Source organism: Anguilla anguilla, chromosome 14 (genome assembly GCF_013347855.1).
Source record: "Anguilla anguilla isolate fAngAng1 chromosome 14, fAngAng1.pri, whole genome shotgun sequence".
Taxonomy (NCBI): Eukaryota; Metazoa; Chordata; class Actinopteri; order Anguilliformes; family Anguillidae; genus Anguilla; species Anguilla anguilla.
The window spans coordinates 11,995,973-12,015,884 of record NC_049214.1 but is presented as its reverse complement, the minus strand read 5'-3'; the positions used below and the strand labels follow the sequence as shown (position 1 = coordinate 12,015,884).

The window sequence follows — 19,912 nt, the reverse complement described above, 5'->3', positions numbered from 1 at the left end:
ACGTCATTCTCTGGGATGGGTGGATCACGTGGTCTGATTCCTGGCGCTTGTGAACCTCTGATTTTGGACAAGATACGGATTGTAAAGGAAAGCTAAGAAATTTGTTTGAGAAAATAGGCTACTGTACATTAAAAAGGTAGGCAAAAGGTTATTTTAAGAAGTTAAAAACATGGTCATGAACAGTTGAAATAAACAAGAATACAGTAGGCTATGAATATAGTTTCTGTGTGTTGCTCTGTGTCTATAGTGTTTTTCGCGAGTGTTTATAGTGCCCTTTGCTTGTCAAACATGTTAGTGCTTTGGTAGGTTATATAATAAATACAAAAATCCAGAATAATTTATGGCTAACATTATTTGTAATCTATATTAAGCTGACTTTTTAGGCGATCGCTTTATACTATTCGCCTACATAGTGGATTGATACTATTCGGAGTAAAAGATCAGTATTGTCTGCCGAGTTTGCAACTCAGGTCGGGTGCACACCACCACAGCCTACAACTTTGCATGTTTAAACTTGGTGCGTGCTTGTTGTCGCCCTTTCGTAATCCTGCCAACGTTATAATGACTAATGACTTTCCTAACAAGTTCTTTCAGAGTAATAAGTTATAGCTGTTCAGTTCTTCAGGTAAAACTAAACGAACTTTGAAACAATGGCTAATATGATCTCGTATTTTATTGATTAACGGAAAAACAAATGTGTTGCCGCTACGAGGTTTGCTGTTCCCTTCGGTTATTTGCTGCATGCCTGTTTCAAGCAGAATTATTTCTCTGTTTCTTTAATGATGGTAGTTTTATTACTTGTAACCACATTTCTTTCTATGTACAGTAATATTAACATATCATTGATTCTGTGAAATGTTTTACAAATGTCAAAATATTTAAAATGTAAGAGAGGAAGGACAGCTATATACATATTTTGAAAATATATTTGTAGCTTTCCTTTGTAGTGCTCTTCTTAAGAGACTGTGGTGGATCTTGTGTGGAAGTCCTATTCTATGTCTGTTTCCATTAAATTCATTAATTCTTTTGTGTATGAGTAGACAAGCCTAGCTTTTGGAATATGGTTTTTCATGAAGAAAACATTTTTCTTTTTCTTTTTTTTTTTAAACATGGTAAGAGTATGATGCTGGCATGTAATTGGTGGATTTTGCAGCTGACAGTTATCTTAATTGGTGAATTTATTTTTTGTTATTATTATTATTGTCTTGTGGGGTTATGAAGGGTTTATTTTTAATTTTGATAACAGTTTATTTCACAGTACTATAATAACCTTGTGTGCTCATGATTCATTTGTTCAGGCTTCAGCCTTCTGCCATTTTTATTACCTGCATTTTTTGTAGCTCATGGTGATAATTGAGTGCCACAACTACAGTACAATGTTCAGTTTTAATTTGATTCTGATGGAGCAAATTTGATCACTCTTGGACTAGAGATAAATGAATACTAAAGATTTTACGGTGTACTGTTAAATCTTTTGTGTTCTCAGTCACTCATTCACTCAGTCACTTCACTTCCTGCCCTTTCTACTCAATACCTCTATCTCTCACTCCCTTAGTCCCCTCCTTCCTCTCTCTGTCTCTCTCTTATGCTAGTTTACTCTCCTTCACTTGCTTCCACTCTTCCTCTCCTTCCCAATTTCTCTGCTCTTTTTTCCACTGAGCAGATCTGAGCACATCTCCATGTCTTCTGGAGGAGGGTCGGCCTCCCACAACGACCAGGTTCGAGGCGTGCTGCGCAATGACCAGGTCTACAACGAGAGAGATGACGACTCCCTCCCTCCTCTCCCCGAAGATTTCCCTGTGGGCCCAGAGTTCGACCCCAGCGGCAGCGAGGAGAGCTACAGCGGAGTAGACCTCAAACCGGTCCACCGCTTCATCCCCGACTCCTGGAAGAACTTCTTCCGGGGAAGCGGATCGAGAAAGAAGCCTTCGTCCACTTCAGCATCGGACACCAACAAAGGCAGCAGCGGTGGCGTTCGCAGTGGCGGCTCCACTCCGCAGTCCCTCCCTGCGTCTGCCGCACACCAGAATCAAAACGGGAGCCTGGGGGGCAGCCACACCTCCCGAAAGGAGCGAGAGGCCAGGCTTCTGGCCACACCACTGGACATGGTGCGTGAGCCCTCCCTGCACGCCAGCCTGGCTTACCGCGAGCGACTGGAGGCTTACCGCCGTCGCCGTCATGGCCACATGAAATCGTGGGCAGGTTGGCTGAGGGTGGTGGGCTGCGTGGAGCTGCTGTTGGGCGCGGCCGTCTTCGCCTGCGTCTGCGCGTACATCCACAAGGACAACGAGTGGTATAACATGTTTGGCTACTCGCAGTCCCAGTCCCAGTCGTACGGGGGCGGGTACACGGGGATGGGCATGCCCGGTGTGGGTGTGGGTGCGGGGGTGTACTATTCAGGACCCCAGACGATCTTCGTCCTAGTGGTAGCGGGAGTGGCTTGGGTGACCACTGTCGTGCTCCTGGTCCTGGGCATGACTATGTACTACCGCACCATCCTCCTGGCCTCCAATTGTTGGCCCATCACCGAGTTCCTCATCAACCTGGTCTTCGCGGGTTTCTACCTGATCGCGGGAATCGTGTACGTCAGGGACACCACCCGCGGCGGGCTGTGCTACTACCCCATGTTCAACAACGGCTTGAGCGGGTCATTCTGCCAGACCGAGCCAGGCCAGACGGCTGCCATCGCTTTTCTCTTCATCACCATGGTCGTGTACGTGATTGGTGCTGTTTTGTGCCTCAAGGTCTGGAGGCACGAAGTTGCCCAGCGGTACAGGGAGAGCCTACCACAGGAGGTAGGGAGAACCTGTGATCTGTACGTGACACCCCTGGGTCAAACACGTTTGTAATTTGAAACGCTGTTATCCGCTAGATGCTGGTGAAATTGGAAAACATTCCTGCAGGTCCCTTAGAAAGTTCAAATATGCATGTGCAAGCATGCAATTGCATGAAAGACTAAACTTTTTTTCAGAAAATGGGTGAAAGTGGATGTTTCTTGTAAACAAAATTCTGTAATGTGCAGGGTTGTCTTTTAATATTTCTTTTTTTAAGTATTTAAGTACTTTTATGTATTTCAAATCAATATTTTATCCAGATCAAGTGTACTGTAAACACACGTGAGCCACTTACAAGAGGCACCTGGAAGAACTCTGGAAATATATGCCATTGGGTTTCATTCAGTTTTCTGGGAAAAGTTCAATGGTAGTTGTAAACTGAGACAGTGGGAAGGAATTGAGTTGGGCAACCAGACACAAGAGTGAACAGTGAAAGTTTGGTGTGTGACATCAAAATAGTCTACTCATTCATATTTTATGGAATCCTTCATCTTCTATTGCCAAATTGCTGTGGCAGTTTCTCATGATCCACTGAATGCAAGATTGCATACTTTGCAAATCTGCAATGGTGAATGGGTACTAAGGTACTTGAGGTTGATGTGGTGCGTATTATTTACTTTGTTAAATGTCAACTGATATGCAACTTATGGGCATGTGTAGTTTATCCCCAGTGTGGTTTTCTGGTAAATACTTACTCTACCAATGTGAGTAGAGTGGTGGTCTGTTTTTGAAGATTATTACAAAAGCTCTGAAAGTATGTGCTCACAGTTGATTTATAGACTGTGATATAGACTGTGCTTGTCTTGTTAAAGGCTGTTTCATATTAAGCTGAAGACAGTAACCAACTAATGTATTTCTCTTTCTTTTTCCTACGTCTGTCTGTGATTCAATGAAGGCAACGGAGCTTTCTCCTCCAAAGGCATTGGTAATGCTTCTTATATTTGCTTATTTAGAATGTTTTTTTCTAAATCGTGTAACACTTTGTCATTGTAAATGTTTGAGGCAAATACTAAAAATAGTACTGCAAAATTTCACCTCTTGTCACAAGTAGTGTTGCTTGGTTTAAAAATGTACTGTTATGAAAACTGTATTTATTGTAATTTCATTGGTGAGAGGAGCTGATCATAATTTAGTTGAACTCACCTTCATGTTTGCCTTGCTGTACATCACTATTGAAACTTTATTCTTTTGTTCTGCTCCTGGTGGTGTCTGTTCTGTAGCCTGTGAATAATGCCGGGGGTTTTCGGGGTCCGGCACAGGCCGTGCCCATGGCGACGCAGCCGGAAGTACGACACATCCCACCTGCCAGACACATGCCCAAAACCTTGATTATGCCTGACTACATCACGTGAGTGGTTCACTGTTATCAGGTGTGGGTGCGTGTCATTGGTCCACCCCTGCTGCTCGCTGGGCGCAGAGACTGCACGTTAAGTGTCTTTCTCAGACTTGTCTGTGCAAGCCCGACTTGTGAACTACAGTGTGATAATAAGCCGCAGTCAACATCATGTGCTGATATGCACTCTCTAATCCATTGCCAGAGTTCTGCCTATGAGTGCTTATTGAGATACGATTGGGCATTCCAAACTGATGGGGAGAAAAAAAGAATGTACTGTAGGCTAGAGGCTGGCAACCAGAGAATGTATCTCCACTGAAATACAGCGCTCATCAATTTAAATATTGCACTCCTCCACCCCCTGCAGGAAGTACCCCAGCATTCGAACAGACGAAGAGCGGGACCAGTACAGGGCGGTCTTCAAAGACCAATACGCGGAATACAAGGAGCTGAACGCGGAGGTGCAGGCCGCCACCAAGAGGTTTGAGGAGATGGACGTGCTTATCCGCAGCCTGCCCCAGAACCCTGCTAATCAGATGGTGAGAGACCCTTTCTCCCTCTACCACTTCCTCTTCCTCCCCAGGGCTGTTCCAACAGTGTGAGGACAGTCTGTGATGTATCAATGCACTGGCTCCTAGCCGGAAGTAGTTTGTTTATTTATACAGCCCATAATAAGGTCCATACATCTGTATGGACCTTATTATAGCTTTTATTTGATTTTGAACACTGAAAGATGCTGTTTACATTTTAAGTTTGTGTGTGCTTTCTGCCTTCTCTGTTAATGATGGCTGGGTATTTTGTTATTGACAGTTTCCACACTGACATCCTCAAGTGGGAATGTACTACCAGCTTATGGAGACACACAGTGTTGATGTAATCTGTCAGCAGTATTGGACGATAAATGATTTTCCTATTTTTCCATCCAGGAGCGCAGCCGGATCAACAAAATCCTTCAGGAATATCAGAGGAAAAAAAATGTAAGTGACCCCAGTGATCTGGGGCATAAACCCCTTTCTTTGGAAGGCCTGTGGATGAGAGACGATGCCATTGTGAGAGTGTTGGGTGCTTCTGGGCCTGGTAAAGCTGTGGGAATCTCCAGTTTGTCAGTAGCTGGGTCTATGAGAGTGGTTGGGTCTATGAGGCCATTAGGCCTTGCTTTGTCATTGTTGTCTACTTTCTCTGGAAGAACAATGGGTCAGTCCAGGAGGGGCGAGCGGGGGAGTGGGGAGGGGACTCATTGAGTCGGCCCTGGGCCATTCAGCAGGCCTTCTGGACCAGAATCCCTCTATTGTGCCTGTGGAAACGCTCAGGAACAAGGGAGAATTCCATTAGCCTGCATAAACCCCCCTGACATGATTTTCACACACATGCACACACACAGACACACGCACACACACACGCACAGACACACGCACGCATGCACACACACACACACACTCGCACACACACATGCACACACACGCGCCCACACACGCATACATGCACGCTCACACACACATTACACACACACACACGCATGCCAGAGAGAGAGATACTGAGCAAATGAGAACTTTGTAGCATGCAAACAAGCCTCGCAGCCTCTGCTACATAGACATGAACTAAATAATATGCACAATGTCAACCTCTGACCATGCCTTGTACTTCATGGGAAAATGTTTAAATTCTCATTGGTAATCTGAGCTTTGTTTGTAAATGTTTAGAGATCATTGATTTGGGCCTATATACAGTAATGTGCATACAGTATCTCTTAAATTAATTCCATATCCTTGTTTACCCATGTGGCACTTCCACCTTTAGTTCCTCGTTGCCACGTTTCCTTGGTAACCAGAGAACCGGTTTTTTCAGGTGTACAGCGTATACAGTAGTTGCCCTTGTGGAGGTTTTATCACGTGACTATGCAAGCTGGTTAATTCATTGCGGAAACCGAGTACCCTTATCACCGTACATTCCTCCTGCCCTCTGTATCATGCCGTATCATTGTTCCTGATTCTGGAATGTTTTTCTGACTGCTGGTTAAATGCACGGAAACATAATGTTTCCATTGTTCACTTGTATCTTGGGCTGTGTTCAAAATATCAGTACCGCAATACATCATACATTTACGACCCATCTATTGAAACACAGACGTAATTAAATTCCATGGAATGTGCACATCTCATGAGATTTCCACACACAAAATACAATGTGTGTTTAGTGATTTTATATGAATGTAACATTCTGTAAAGCTACATCTTTCATCTGATCACGTCAGATTTCAAAAGTGAGCAACGGCAGTTGAAGGATTTTTTTTTTTAGGATTTTGACGAATTACTTTTTTATCTTATGTGTTTAAGCACAATTAAAACTGAATTCATGTTATTGCTTTAACAGGACCCAGCATTTCTGGAGAAGAAAGAGCGCTGTGATTATCTGAAAAACAAGCTGTCCCACATCAAACTGAACATTCAGGAATACAACAAAGGCACAAACTGGACAGACCAATTCAGCTGAACAGCAGCTGGACAGCGAGGGTCCACTGCCGGTGAGGACGTGGGTCAGACATTTTACTTTCCACCAAAAGCGTTCACGCTTTTGAAGACATTTCACTGAGCTGATTCACAGCCTCACAAAACGCATTGGGAGTGGCTGCATCTTCCCGTGAAACGAAAAGCACTACACAGCTAAAAGGCATACAAAAAACATCTCTTCCCCTCCCCACTGCTAACAAGTGAACAAAAATTGGACACTATTTCGGTGACAGAAACTATCTGATTATTTTACCCGAATCCAAATTAATTACCTAGAAAGTATTATTTTTGCAATCATTACATTTTTTGAAAATGTAATAAATTTGGGTTTAACCTGGATTTTGCTATGCAGATAGGAATGATTTCTGATTTGTGTCTGCATACGATGTTAAAAAGGGATGCCCTTTTCACTAATTTGACATTTCTGTACTGTAACTTTCTCTGTGGTTTTTGAGTGACATTACTGGTGAGCAGTCTCTGCTGCCCTCTTCCTGTTGCAGTTTGTATATATTGAATTGTTTTGTGTAAAAATACATTATTTATTTTTTGGGGCAACTTTCCATTTTTTGTTTTACATGTCATTCATTTATATGGCTGGATATTAGCAGAACAATTCCAGTCAAGTCCCCAGCTCCTGTACAGCATTTGAACCACTATTCCACATTGACACTGAATGTCAGTTTTCTCTAGTTATGTCCAATCGTGATTTAAAAGGTCAAATAAAATTTAAAAACTTAAATTGTGGATTACCAATCTTAGCTCTGGTCTGATTTGTAATAAAATATGATGGATCTTTTTGGGGTTGTGAAAAAAGGGGCATGTTTTGATGTGCAGCTTGATATCTTAATATCAATAGATCTTTACCATATCAATTGCAGTAACAATTGTATCGGAGAATAAAGCATGCTCATGTTCATGTAGTATGTTTATGTAGTCCTGAGTTTAGAAAATGTTGTCCTCATTCTGAGAATGTTCTTTGACCAAGCAAAGAAGTTCAGTAAATTGACGACATTTGCCTGCAGCATTCAAACATCCCATTCTTTTTTCCCTTGGCAGTTTATTGCAGTCTGTACAAAAACTAGCATGGTGTGCATTGCAGCCCTCTTGTTTGCTTATTAGTGTTTGAAATGTGGGTTGTTGAAATAGGAGGGATCGAAGGCACTGTCCGAGCCGGCAGTCTTGTGACTCTTGTGTGTGAGCCGGATCTTATGAATCGATGGAAGAGATTGCTGCAATGACTGCTGACAAATACAACTGTGCTTTCCAAATATGGGGGAAAGGCATATAAAATGAAAGTCACATTGTGTGATAATGTTGACATTCATGTTGATTGAGTGTGCATGGATAGCCTAAGAATGTAGCTGCGAAACACTGAAAACTACTGCATCTGCCAGGCAAATAGCATCGGCACAACATAAAAAACTAATGAAGGCAGAGGCTTGCACACGGCCTTTAGCTCAGTGCCTTCTGAAATAGCTCAGCTCTGACTCCAGAATGTTCTCAGTGTAATTGTATTCAGCCTCTTGTCCTTACAGGTATCATGTGTCCACTGCGCACAGCGAATGGAATCTTAATCCAGTGCTCCGACCTGTTCAGAGATTCTGCGGTTCTTCTCCGTCTATTTACTCTCAGCTCATACAGGCATTGTTTCCCTGCCTGTTAATGTGGCTATTCCAATGTGAAAACTAGAAATATCTTGCCTATATTTGGTATATTAATGCAGGATTCTGTGTTTTTAATGCAGGAAAAAAGTCAAAATGCATGCCAAAAAACCCCCCCACTGCATTGGTGCAAAAACGCAGATTTTGAAATGTCCTGCATTCCAAAAACACAGCATTGCATGGGCTAGCATGACCACAGAGTGGGAGTTCAACACTGTGGGGTAGTTCATGTGGAAACAGCCACCCTTCTCCAGAGAAGGCTTCACAATCAGGACAACGTGCAGCATGTCATGTCAGGCCTAGTATATCTGTGCCTCAGACACAGAAACTGCAAGCTACAACACGCTAACCCCTCCTCCCCGTCTTCAACACGCAAGCTCGGAAAAATCCAGAAACCTTCTCCCTCACGTTCTGGTATCCCTCCCTCACTTCAGAGAGTCAGGTGTTGTGATTCCTATTTGCACAACCATGTTTTCCCCTCAGTCCAGCTTCTGAACTCAGTGCTCCCAGCTGGATGCCATACTTACCACTGCAGCCATACAGCAGTCAGTTGTGAGTGTCCAAGCATGAATGCTACATCTCACAGCTCACCGATCCGACCCCCACCCCCACCTCACCACCTTTCAAACCCCACACCTTGTTAGGTCCTTCTCTGACCACTTCCCAGACGAGATCTAACAAAGCTCCATCTTGGTTTCCTTAAAGGAAGTCAATTATGAAGGCTGGAATATGTACACAGGACATAAGCAATATTTGTACAAAGAGAAGTGGACCAGCTGGTAGCGCCTTACCTTTTCCCTTAGAAGGTGGAGCAGAGGAAAATGTAATTGTGTGTATGTGCCAATTTGTCTGCAAAGGGAATCAACCAAGACAAAGGTTATGCACCGAGCTGGGTTAAACAAACCAACTCTGCAGGACATGGAGAACTTTGGATTGGAGGGCTGTTATGACAACTTAAGTATGTATGACTGGAGTCTCTTTCTGTACCATATATAATGTCTGTTGAGTGAGTGTGCAAAATAACAGGTATAGTGACTGAAGCAGTAAAATAACTGAATTGACAAATGCAAAACATAAGACATTTTTAAATGAAGACATTTATTAGTTTCTCAGTTCATCTCTTTAACTGCTCATTCCCTACACAGCATTTTCTATATGGAATTTTCTATAAAAGAAAACTTAATCAGACACCAATTTACTCCAAATATATAAATAATAGTTCTACAGTTAGTACTGTACATTTTATATCACCAAAAATTGGTATAATTAAATTGATCTGAAAGATAAACTATTTGTAAACTCCAGCCTATTCAAGATATAACATCAGGAGGTAAAATGGTCTTGGCTGCAAAATAAAAAGAAAAAATCTGTACATTATTAAGAGTATACCGTTTTTTGTTTGCTTTTTTTCTTTTTTTACATTTAGTACATGTGAAAGTAAGGCTTCTCGTAACTTGAGCAGTCTATACTGATGACCAAAAGTTGTCTGCCTGTCTGGTCTACAGTTCCAAACCCTACTGCAGCTGTGTGCCAGTAGCTTGGCCAACATCGCTGAGGAAATGCTAAACTCTCACGGGTAAATGAGACATTCCTGGAGGACAGTAGCGTCTGCAGCTTTTTCCTGCCTGAGCATGTACTGTCTAGCACAAGATAACACCGTCTCAGGGCCGCTCGATAGACCACCGCAAGAAGTGCTTCAAGCGGAGCACAAGAAAACCTGGGGGCAATACTGTGCTCCAGGACGATGGGATGGAGAACACCCCCCCCCCCCCCTTTTTAATAAAGGATTTGAGTTGTTTCTGAGCATACGCAGAACATTTAGCATAATGCCAGTATATTTCTGTATACAAATAAAGCTTGCTTGTCACATATGTCCTCGCTGAAAATATACCCATTTATAACAGACAAAAATTGTAAGCCCTTTACAGTTTAAGGCCCTAAGTCAAATACAGTAGTTGCCCTTTTTTCCCCCACATAAATACATAATTTCACAGTATTTAAAATGGACATAAAAAGGCAACAGCCACAAGACTTTTTTTCTTTTTTTAAATTCTGGAACAAACTATTCTAATTCTGTGCCCAATTCTCAACCTCCAGAACATAAGCACAGTTTGCTACACCCTCTTCAGCAATTTGGCACAACTAAAGGAGCAGGGGATGCTACAGTCAGGTTAAACCCCTTTACTTCTGCCCAGTTCTCTAAAACTAGTTCTCTAGGATCGCCAAGTCCTCGAAGCGTGAGAATTTGCATAGGCGTTTGTCTCAGTTTGCGCATCTCGATGGTTTTGTGGTGTCGTTTACAGAAGATGGAATCGCACAGCTCACATCCAGAGAGGAGCCAACCAAAGTCTGATTAATAAATGCCCCCCCCCCCCCCCCCCCCCGAGATTAATTACGCTCCCCTCCCCTTCAGATATACATCAAAATGGAAACATACATTTACCATTCACTGGTTACATTTTTACCTATGCATTTCAATTCAGTCTATATTATAGCTACATTTGAGTGTGTTAATTTTTGTAAAAGTACATTTACACTTTCTTAGAACCTAAATTAAATTCAATTAAATGGCAACAACTAAGTGTACTTCCCTTTCAAAGAAACCTTTTTTAAGCTTTTTTTTTTTGTTGCCACTTTTCACTCTGCTGGGTAAATTCCTAACAAATTATGAATCTTCATTGAAATTTTAAGACAACCACCAAATGAATCCCCCCCCCCCCCCCCCCCCCCAAAAAAAAAAAAAAAACATTACTTATCTGACTTACATAACCTTTGTTGGATAACAATGTTAATAGGAATGGTTCAGTCTTGTGCACCATTCTTCTCTGCTTGCTGTAAGCCACGCTTGTAGACCTGGGTATCCAGATCTATGGCAAAACTATATTACAATCTGTAGTGTTAAGTGCGCCATCTAGTGGTCAATGTAGTCCACGTTGATGGCAGGGCTAAACGTGAACAGCGCAGAAACAGGAATGCAGCAGGGTTAATGGAAATGAACAGAGCGGGTTAAAAGGTCCAGTTCCCTTTTTTATTCCCAGACTCTGGCTGTGACCCCTAAGCTTTTACTCCTGGAGGGCTCCCGAGTGCACTGTCATAAGTGCCCATCAACTGACAATGAGGATGACGATAAAAATAAAAATAAAACAAATGAAACACATTCTGTACATCATAGACGGGGTACCGAACCTCCGGTTAAAACAATGTTCACAATGTTTCGAACATGCGCACACACAGGTGTCCCGTCTTTGGAAGTGCCAGGCAAAGGCGCGTGCGTGTGCTTGTGGTAATAATGGACACGATGGAAGCTTGGGGAATTTTTAGCAGCACGCTGCCTGTCGCTAACCGCTAAGTCTGTACAGGTTTGTGTGCAGTGCTGTACCACTGGGGAGAAGGAGGATGGGGTCCCACTGGCATTCCTTGCTTTTGTTTCCGTGTGTCATGGTAACCTCTCTGCGTGCATGCCTGTGGCTCACGGTGACTAAGTTAGTGCTCTCCATTGGTGATGGTGACCATGTCTTCTTTGCCAGCCTGGGGGAGCACTAGAAAAAGGGGGGGGGGGGGGGGGGGGGGGGGATGGGAGGAGAAAGCAATTAAAAATGAGAAGGTGATGAAAGAGCCGTTAAAGGAGGCCATGCTTGGCACTCAGATTACACAACTCCATGAGACGGGCTCATATTAATGGGTTAACAGCAGGTGCAGTCTCTAAGGGGTTAACAGCAGTCTCAGGTGCGGTCTCTAAGGGGTTAACAGCAGTCTCAGGTGCGGTCTCTAAGGGGTTAACAGCAGTCTCAGGTGCGGTCTCTAAGGGGTTAACAGCAGTCTCATGTGCGGTCTCTAAGGGGTTAACAGCAGGTGCAGTCTCTAAGGGGTTAACAGCAGTCTCTGGTGTGGTCTCTAAGGGGTTAACAGCAGTCTCTGGTGCGGTCTCTAAGGGGTTAACAGCAGTCTCAGGTGCGGTCTCTAAGGGGTTAACAGCAGTCTCTGGTGCGGTCTCTAAGGGGTTAACAGCAGTCTCAGGTGCAGTCTTTAAGGGGTTAACAGCAGTCAGATGCGGTCTCTAAGGGGTTAACAGCAGTCTCAGGAGCAGTCTCAGGTGCGGTCTCTAAGGGGTTAACAGCAGGTGCGGTCTCTAAGGGGTTAACAGCAGTCGCAGGTGCGGTCTCTAAGGGGTTAACAGCAGGTGCGGTCTCTAAGGGGTTAACAGCAGGTGCGGTCTCTAAGGGGTTAACAGTAGTCTCAGGTGCGGTCTCTAAGGGGTTAACAGCAGTCTCAGGTGCAGTCTCTAAGGGGTTGACAGCAGTCTCAGATATTTCCAGCCTATTTTGAGTAACAGGAATATTGTGTGTACCTCTGTCGCCATGGTCAAACTGACCAATCCATGGAGCACGTCTAGCGTACTGCCTGCGGTGTTTCTCGTCTACATGCGTCAGGTACCACGTCCCTGGAAACAGGTCATCCACACTGCCCTGAGGGATGTAGCTCGCTGCAGGGGGTGACAGAACAATCACTTTAAACTGAAGGAGAGAAAACAGGTCACCTTGCAGGCCAGACAGTGAGCAAGTTAGACCCCTTTTCATTAAACAATTCAGAACTAACATGGTCACATCCCTCTGCAGGCTTTCCCCAAGGCTGCCAAGGCTGTATCTAAATCTTATCCCTACAGAACAATGTGAATTCTTGTAAAGGCAAGATGAATTACAAAAAACAAGTCATAAATAATTCCAATTTCTCTTTGGACATTAAAAATATAAATAGTCATTCTGCAGTAAGTATCCTTTATGGTTTCTGTCCTTGTTATCATTCTGATGACAGAGTGAAATGCACACACAACCCTGGTCAATGGTACCATACAGGAAGTAATACATGTACCAAGTGCAAGCATTGACTTGCATCCTCAGTTTAATGACCATTTTATCTTACTGTACCACTAGGCCTACATTTCATGTGATTGCTGCTGCACTGTTTACAAGAACCTTTTTCAATGTGGTTGAAAGGGGATCTTTAGTGATCTTTGTTTACATGCTAAAGAACTCCTGCTTGTTGATCATCACCATGCTGGTATGGTGGCTGTTCTGTATCTAATCTCTTATTCTTGCTATCGTGACATAAACACAATGGTATTGACAGGATTGACGTGCAAGTTGTTCTAGAGAAGGCTGCCAGGCATTTAAATAAATACCATTACAGACTGTAGCGCAATGCCCCTGACAACCTCTGGCGTTCACACAGTGGTCTTCAGAGAGTGATCTGCAGTCAGGGTAACACTGAGACACAGTCACAAGGGCTTGTGGACTGCTGTCTGTAAATAAACATCACTGGAGTTTGTCAAGAGGACCTATGTTTGGGGGAAAAGGAAACACCGGCAGTGGCTCTGACTGGGCTGTGATTGGATGCAGAGGATACCCGGCCATGGCTCTGACTGGCTTAGATTGGTGCGTAGGATACCAAGGCCGTGGCTCTAAATTGGCTGTGATTGGTGCAGAGGGAGAGCGTGACATACCCAGGTGGTGGGTCTCTTCCCTCAGCTTCATGTTCTCAGCAAACACTTCTGGAGAAACCTTTCTCCTGGACTCCAACCGGGCCAGCAGGTCAGAGAGACTGGCCACCAGGATATCCAGCGCTGAGCCTTCAAAAGGGAAGAAAGGAGGAGGTCAGGAAACGCCTGGACAGTGTGAGAACGCGCACATGCCCGTGTGCGAGAATGCAAGAGCACATACGTGTGCAAGCACACACGAGCAACAGAGAGAGACTGCGTGTGAGCTGGGCTGTGTGTTGTCGCAGGGGGGGAGGGGAGGCCCACCTGGGGTGGCATCCTGCGTGACTCTGATGGAGTAGAGTGTGGCAGCAAACCCCGAGCCGTAGGAGAACACACCGATCCTCTGCCCTGCCAGCTCCTGGGGCGTATGCCTGTACAGAGAGTCCTACGTCAGACACGCTGCCTCTGTACAACAAAGGGCTAACCACCCATGACAATCACTCCAGTATCTGTATATCTTCTGCTCAGAAGCATCGACACAGCTGACACGCACATGCATTCAGCATTAGCTGCAGTATTTTTAGCATTAGTCTGGTCATCATTACGATGTTGAGAACCCGACTCGACCCCCCTGGGGGTATCGACTGTTTTGTTCTTAGGTTACACTAACGCATTAATGCAATGGCCCTCTCTGCAGCCAGCCTGACAGTATTCCATTGCCTAGGCTGCAACTTGATCCTTCCACTTGTGGTTTGGCCTTTATACTTAATGAAAAATTGAAATGAGCGTTCCTCCTTCTCCTTTAGCTAAACTACCCTATGGTTTCCTTATTTATTAGAAGCTGAAGTAGTCAAACAAGATACTGACAAAGATTCGACTTACACCGCAATGACAGAGGCCAGGCAGCCGTAGACTGATGGTGTGTACATGTTTCCGTTCTCGTTGGACAGCAGAAGGGAGGCCTTGGTCTTCTGCGCAAACAGCTCTGTGCTAGCCTTCATGAAGGCCTTCTCCACATCCCGGTCAAAATAAGTCTCCTCAGGCTTCACTTCCCTTCGGGGCCCAAAAGACAGCAGAGGGAATTAGCACCTCATCACTACAGCAACCCGTGTCATTTGATACTGGCAACATTAAATATGAACAAATTCAACATAGCACGGAGCTATTAAATCAGAATGTAAATTGTCATAAATAATTAAGCTATTAAAAATCCTGCCAGTGAAACCCAAAGGCCTCACCTGAAGGCCTCCAGGCCACTGAAACGCCCACTCTCTGTATTGGGGTTGGGGTCACTGAGGAAATCATTGAGCAACAGTCGGGCTAGTGACTTCTGGACTAGCTTGCAGTAGGGAGAGTGGAACACCATGAAACCAAAGTCTTCCAGACTGAAGCGCTTTTCAATTCCCTCTGAAAAGGACAAGACAGGCTATTAAACCAAATGCTATTCAAAACTTGTTTTGAGGAACTGTGAATAGAAGAAAACAATTTAAACAAGTTAAACAGTGTTAGCTGAATGCTAAAGGGCATCTAGCATCTTCCATCAAAAAATAAACTCTAATAATTCGGTAATAAATAATTTGGTCAGTTACTTCTACAGGCTTACACTTAGTGTATCCAGCCGCTTGCATTGAGTGTTTGCTAGCTTGTGAATAAGTCTTCAATTGTTCCAAATATTGTCTCTAAAAATGGTTTCCTTATTACAACCTCCACTTCAGTAATGTTGGAAAGAACTGCATGAAGGAAAAGAAATATATATATACACATAATAAAAAAGAGAAATAATACCTCCACACCCACCTTTCTGCCACTGTGCATGGATTTTGTTGCGGTACACAGAGTAGCACCGGTCGAGCGCACTGAGATAGCACTGGATTGACAGCTTGCCATCTACGACAGGGTACTCTGACACCATGTCAGGCTTGTAGAAGTCGTAGGCATGCTGCATGTGTGTCCCACGTAGACCTGCAGAGTCAAAGATAAGCCAGTCAAAACTGGATTGCAGAACAAGATGTGCCCCTTGCAGGAAAACAGACTGTTCCCTGTGTGTAATGTTGGAATGCTAACAAATCACGCGGAGGACAATACAACAGACTGGCACTTCTGAGCCAACTTAGAACCTACAGCACCTGACAAACAAGTGAGAACCTGAAAACAAGAGACGTCTCGAGGCTGTTGGCCTTTGGTGACACAAACACAGCAGTAATGAAGTACCACACCTTGAGGCCGGCCCTCTGCACGCAAGGACTCACCTCTCTCAAAAGACAAAGGCGCGTTGGGCCCAACCAACATGGCCACGGCTCCTGCACCCCCAGTGGGCCGTGCACTTCCTGTAGCGTACACCGCAATGTCCCCCGCCACCACCAGAGCATAGCGACCTGCATTCAAATAAAGGGTGTCTCAGGAAACTGCAGATGCATTGGGAATCAACTCAATCTGGACCGTCAAATGAGGCAAGTCTATAAACCACAAAGACCTCAAATCATGCAGGAATTGCAAGGATGCATCAGTGGTAAACTACTCCCTTGTACAGTTTTTCCATTAACATTACTGTTATTGAAACATTACTGTTATATGGTTAAAATGATTTTTAATTTAATTAAATTAGTTAATGTACACTGACTGAGAGACCATGCATTCTCTTAGACTCACAGCCCACCTGCTTAAAATTTTTTTTTTTTTTTTTTTTTTAAACCCAAATCATGGCAACCACATCAACACATTCCAAACTGCTGAAGCAGAGCCCTACCGTCCCAGGAGCTGGACTCCACCCAGTTGACGGCATTGAAGAGCGCAGCGGTGCCCCCATAGCAGGCGTTGGTTGTGTCGATGCCCTCCACGTCTGTGTTCCCGGACTCCTCGAACAGCTGCATCAGCACAGTCTTCACCGACTTGGACTTGTCTATGATGGTCTCAGTGCCCACCTCCAGCCGGCCCACCGAGTCGTAGGAGAGCGAGTTCCTCTCCATCAGCCTCTGCACCACGGTCAGGCACAGCGAGTTGATGTCCTCGCGGTCCGAGCAGAAGCCCATGCGGGCCTGGCCCAGGCCGATGGTGTACTTCCCCGCCGCCACCCCGTCAAACTGCTCCAGCTCCGTCTGGTCCACGTACTGCGCGGGGAGGTACACCTCCAGGGCAATGATCCCCACGTCTTTGGGCCAAGTGGCCTCACCGCTGGCAGGAACTGATCCAGGCATCTTGACAGAGCTGGGGGTGGAGGGGACAGTTAGCAAGAGGGCACATAATGATAACAATATGATTAAGCGCACCCCAAGTGCATCGGTGCAAGTCAATACAGGTAGTAATGCGGAACACCCTTTTGGTGCCTTCCATACCGCTTTGTGGAAGGAACAGGCCTGTTAGACTATAAAACTAGTTATGAACATACTCCCGACTGAACGCAATACCTACTACATTTTGTGGAAATTATGAAGGTACAGGGTTATCAAACGTCTGTAAAAATCTAAAATAACGTTCATTACACACAAAAACATGTCTGGGCCTGACATATCTGAAATACACTACAGAAAAACTAACTATACACCAGTCATTTTTTTAACAAGCTACAAATATATAAAGTATCGTCAACCGCACTTAAAAGGCAAGGCCAATGGAACTCGATAACCTCTGCTACGAAGAAACCTTAGATCCCTTTACGGTCAATAGTGCACTGTAACCAGAATTTTCAAAACACAGACGACAGATTACACCACAGCAATACGCTTGATTAACTAGAGTAAAGGCCATGCATTTGGGGATCAGTGCTCTTTGACCTACTTGGATAGAATAACGTGTTTATTTAAAGTTTGAGTTCGGTCTGTGACCGTTTTATTCAATGACAAAATAATAAATCTAAGCTTTGTTAGAGGCAAACCACGGCATATGCAAATTAAAAAAACTAACGCATTTAAAAAAAACACTGTGTTGAAAAATTATATATCAGCCACATTTAAATAATATAGACGGTTTGTTTTGTTCGCTAACAGTAAGGTACGGTTATCAGTGCGAATAAAACGACCTTACTTCTGCTCGCCCCTATAACATTTACGATTTCCATTCAGCATGTGGATAGCAAACATACCATTTAATTCATGTCTTAGCTGTACCAAATTGTGGCGATTGTATTATTAAAGTTCGAGTATAAAACAATTGATCTATTTTGAACTCTTATAAGCCTAGCGTTGGGCAGTTTGTCAACTCAAACACATGTTTTAGAGCGCGACCTTCGGCATACTAACGGTCTGCGTTAGCTAACCAAATAGCTAATTGGTTTAGCTCCAGCTTCAACTGTGTTTATTGGAGATGTGCGATTTAACAGAAGGATGCATTCGCCGGCTAGTTATCACGGTTTTCATACGAGCTGAATAAATTCATTTTCGAACATCTAATTGTAACGAGGCATCACAACTACACAGCAAGCAATTTGGAAAATATAACACTGACAACTAGCAAGTGTCTCAAAAGAACAGTCTATTTTGAGCTGACATCGACCCGTTCAACAAGATTAGCCAACTCTGCTACCTCACAAATCTTATAAGCACAATGACCAACGTAGCTAGCTAGTTTTCGAGCATGTCGAGCCAAAACTGAAAGGCTGATGCAAATAACGTTAGCAACCCAACCAAAGATGTTTCTACGTACCTTACGATCATATAGTTGGGAGCTAGCTAGACATGAGTTGGTGTTCGATTCCAAAACAGAAACTAGTCCTTAACGTCGGAAGATGACCTTATGTCATGATCTTTAGTTAACTGTTTGCTAACAACTGCACGGACAGAACAGACAAGACGGACCGACTTCCGTTTCAAAACAAAAGTATTTAACAAATGTTCAGTGAAATAGCGAAGTCACACCTGGTGCAAGCAATTTCCTTCTTTATTTTATAAAGCTTGTTAAAAAATGTTAGCAAATGGCTAGCTGCTCATGCTGGTAAAGTCAGAGTTTTCAGAGAAGCTAGCAAACGTTAGTTCCGTTGGGTTTTGAAACCAGCAGTTTCCTCGTGAATCGTTCACTGCCTGAACAGCTTAACCTTGACTACACTTAGCGAATTACTTCCTTTGCGAACCCATTTGCAGCGGTGGCGTCATTTTAACTTGGCTGCATCGCCACTACTTAATTCGTTGCTAGTTAGCGCAATGTTAGAAGAAATGTAGAAGCTTTTGAAACGCCAGCGACTAGCGAGCTATCATAATGAGGTTACCAATTTTCTTAGCGTTATTTGCCAACCAGACCATGCTGGCGTTTATATTCCCAACAACAGCATCAAAAAAATGTTAACGTCAGTGTCCACATTGTCAACTTAGTTAGCTAGTTCTTGGTACGTTATCCATCCAGCCGGACAGCTAGTTGTTGGTACGTTATCTATCGCTTTCCATCTTCCATATGAATTTCAAACGAATATCTGGTCTTATTTAGCCATTGAGATAATCGATATTCTTGCAGACAAGTAAGCGACGACGAATGTGAATAGGTTGTTAGTTAGCACGAAGTTAGCTATATTGTATTTGTCAAATTGATAACGTTATACGACTAATTAGCTAAATTGTAATGTTAACTAGTCATCACCATAACAGTCACATTGTACCCACTCACTGAAAAGCGAGCGAGTACAGGTCAAACAAAACACAGATTTCAGAGCGAATGCACGAATTCATTGTGCTTACCGTACACACGAAGTGTGATGCTATTTCAGGAAAATAAGATACCAACTATTTGTTAATAGTTCCTTTACCGTTTGTGCTCAGTTAGCTTGCTATTTATACGTCGAGACTACTGCATTTGTGGACTAACGTTACACCCCGAAATGACGGATTCACAACCAATCATAGCGGACGACCACAGTTCTGAAGTTCACGTGTGTCCCACCCTTTTCAGTCACTAACCAATAATACGCAAAATAGGCGTTACCAGGTTAAACGACGCTCTGAGCGGCCGAATGGTGTGAGTGAATGACGGTATATGGTGAGAGTACCGAGGCCAATGAGAGAAGACGTGCGATTCCTGGCGAGGTAGTCAGAGCGGTTCTCGCTCGAATCCGCGAAGAAGCTGGGTCTGGTTTCCTTGACAACGAGAGGCTGGATATTCAAATGCGTAGTATCGGAGGA

At 43.9% G+C, this 19,912-nt stretch overlaps 2 protein-coding genes across 6 annotated transcripts; one reads left to right on the top strand and one right to left on the bottom strand.

The window, feature by feature from the left end:
• Positions 1-5: 5 nt before the first annotated feature.
• On the top strand, positions 6-7,594 carry LOC118212123 (MARVEL domain-containing protein 2-like). 3 transcript variants are annotated; one of them, XM_035389743.1, is made up of 7 exons: positions 6-136; positions 1,664-2,795; positions 3,730-3,759; positions 4,055-4,182; positions 4,535-4,706; positions 5,094-5,144; positions 6,538-7,594. In XM_035389743.1, exons 2-7 carry the CDS (start codon positions 1,680-1,682, stop codon positions 6,655-6,657), a joined length of 1,617 nt encoding a protein of 538 aa, XP_035245634.1. In that variant the 5' UTR covers positions 6-136; positions 1,664-1,679; the 3' UTR covers positions 6,658-7,594. The 3 variants fall into 3 exon arrangements, with proteins under 3 accessions (XP_035245634.1, XP_035245633.1, XP_035245635.1); XM_035389742.1 differs by having other exon boundaries at positions 1,556-2,795; XM_035389744.1 differs by lacking the exon at positions 6-136 and adding an exon at positions 526-712.
• A 1,822-nt stretch (positions 7,595-9,416) lies between these two features.
• Positions 9,417-19,628, bottom strand: hmgcs1 (3-hydroxy-3-methylglutaryl-CoA synthase 1 (soluble)). Of its 3 annotated transcripts, none has more exons than XM_035391880.1 (10): positions 19,472-19,628; positions 16,558-17,015; positions 16,061-16,186; positions 15,597-15,773; positions 15,050-15,218; positions 14,694-14,864; positions 14,136-14,242; positions 13,836-13,961; positions 12,684-12,818; positions 9,417-11,874 (listed from the first exon to the last, which is right to left on the bottom strand). In XM_035391880.1, the coding sequence occupies exons 2-10, from the start codon at positions 17,003-17,005 to the stop codon at positions 11,819-11,821; spliced, it is 1,515 nt and encodes a 504-aa protein (XP_035247771.1). In that variant the 5' UTR covers positions 17,006-17,015; positions 19,472-19,628; the 3' UTR covers positions 9,417-11,818. The 3 variants fall into 3 exon arrangements, with proteins under 3 accessions (XP_035247771.1, XP_035247768.1, XP_035247770.1); XM_035391877.1 differs by lacking the exon at positions 19,472-19,628 and adding an exon at positions 18,450-18,607; XM_035391879.1 differs by lacking the exon at positions 19,472-19,628 and adding an exon at positions 18,450-18,606 and having other exon boundaries at positions 9,798-11,874; positions 15,609-15,773.
• Positions 19,629-19,912: the final 284 nt, after the last annotated feature.

Bases quoted from the DNA above. Each gene is read 5' to 3' on its own strand.
- LOC118212123 (XM_035389743.1), top strand. From the start codon at position 1,680: ATGTCTTCTGGAGGAGGGTCGGCCTCCCACAACGACCAGGTTCGAGGC. The intron at 4,707-5,093 runs GTGAGAGACCCT...TTTTCCATCCAG, and splicing joins AGAACCCTGCTAATCAGATG to GAGCGCAGCCGGATCAACAA. The intron at 5,145-6,537 runs GTAAGTGACCCC...TTGCTTTAACAG, and splicing joins AATATCAGAGGAAAAAAAAT to GACCCAGCATTTCTGGAGAA.
- hmgcs1 (XM_035391877.1), bottom strand. The intron at 15,774-16,060 runs GTGAGTCCTTGC...TTGACTCTGCAG, and splicing joins GCCTTTGTCTTTTGAGAGAG to GTCTACGTGGGACACACATG. The intron at 14,865-15,049 runs GTGAGGCCTTTG...TGGGCCCCGAAG, and splicing joins AGTGGCCTGGAGGCCTTCAG to GGAAGTGAAGCCTGAGGAGA.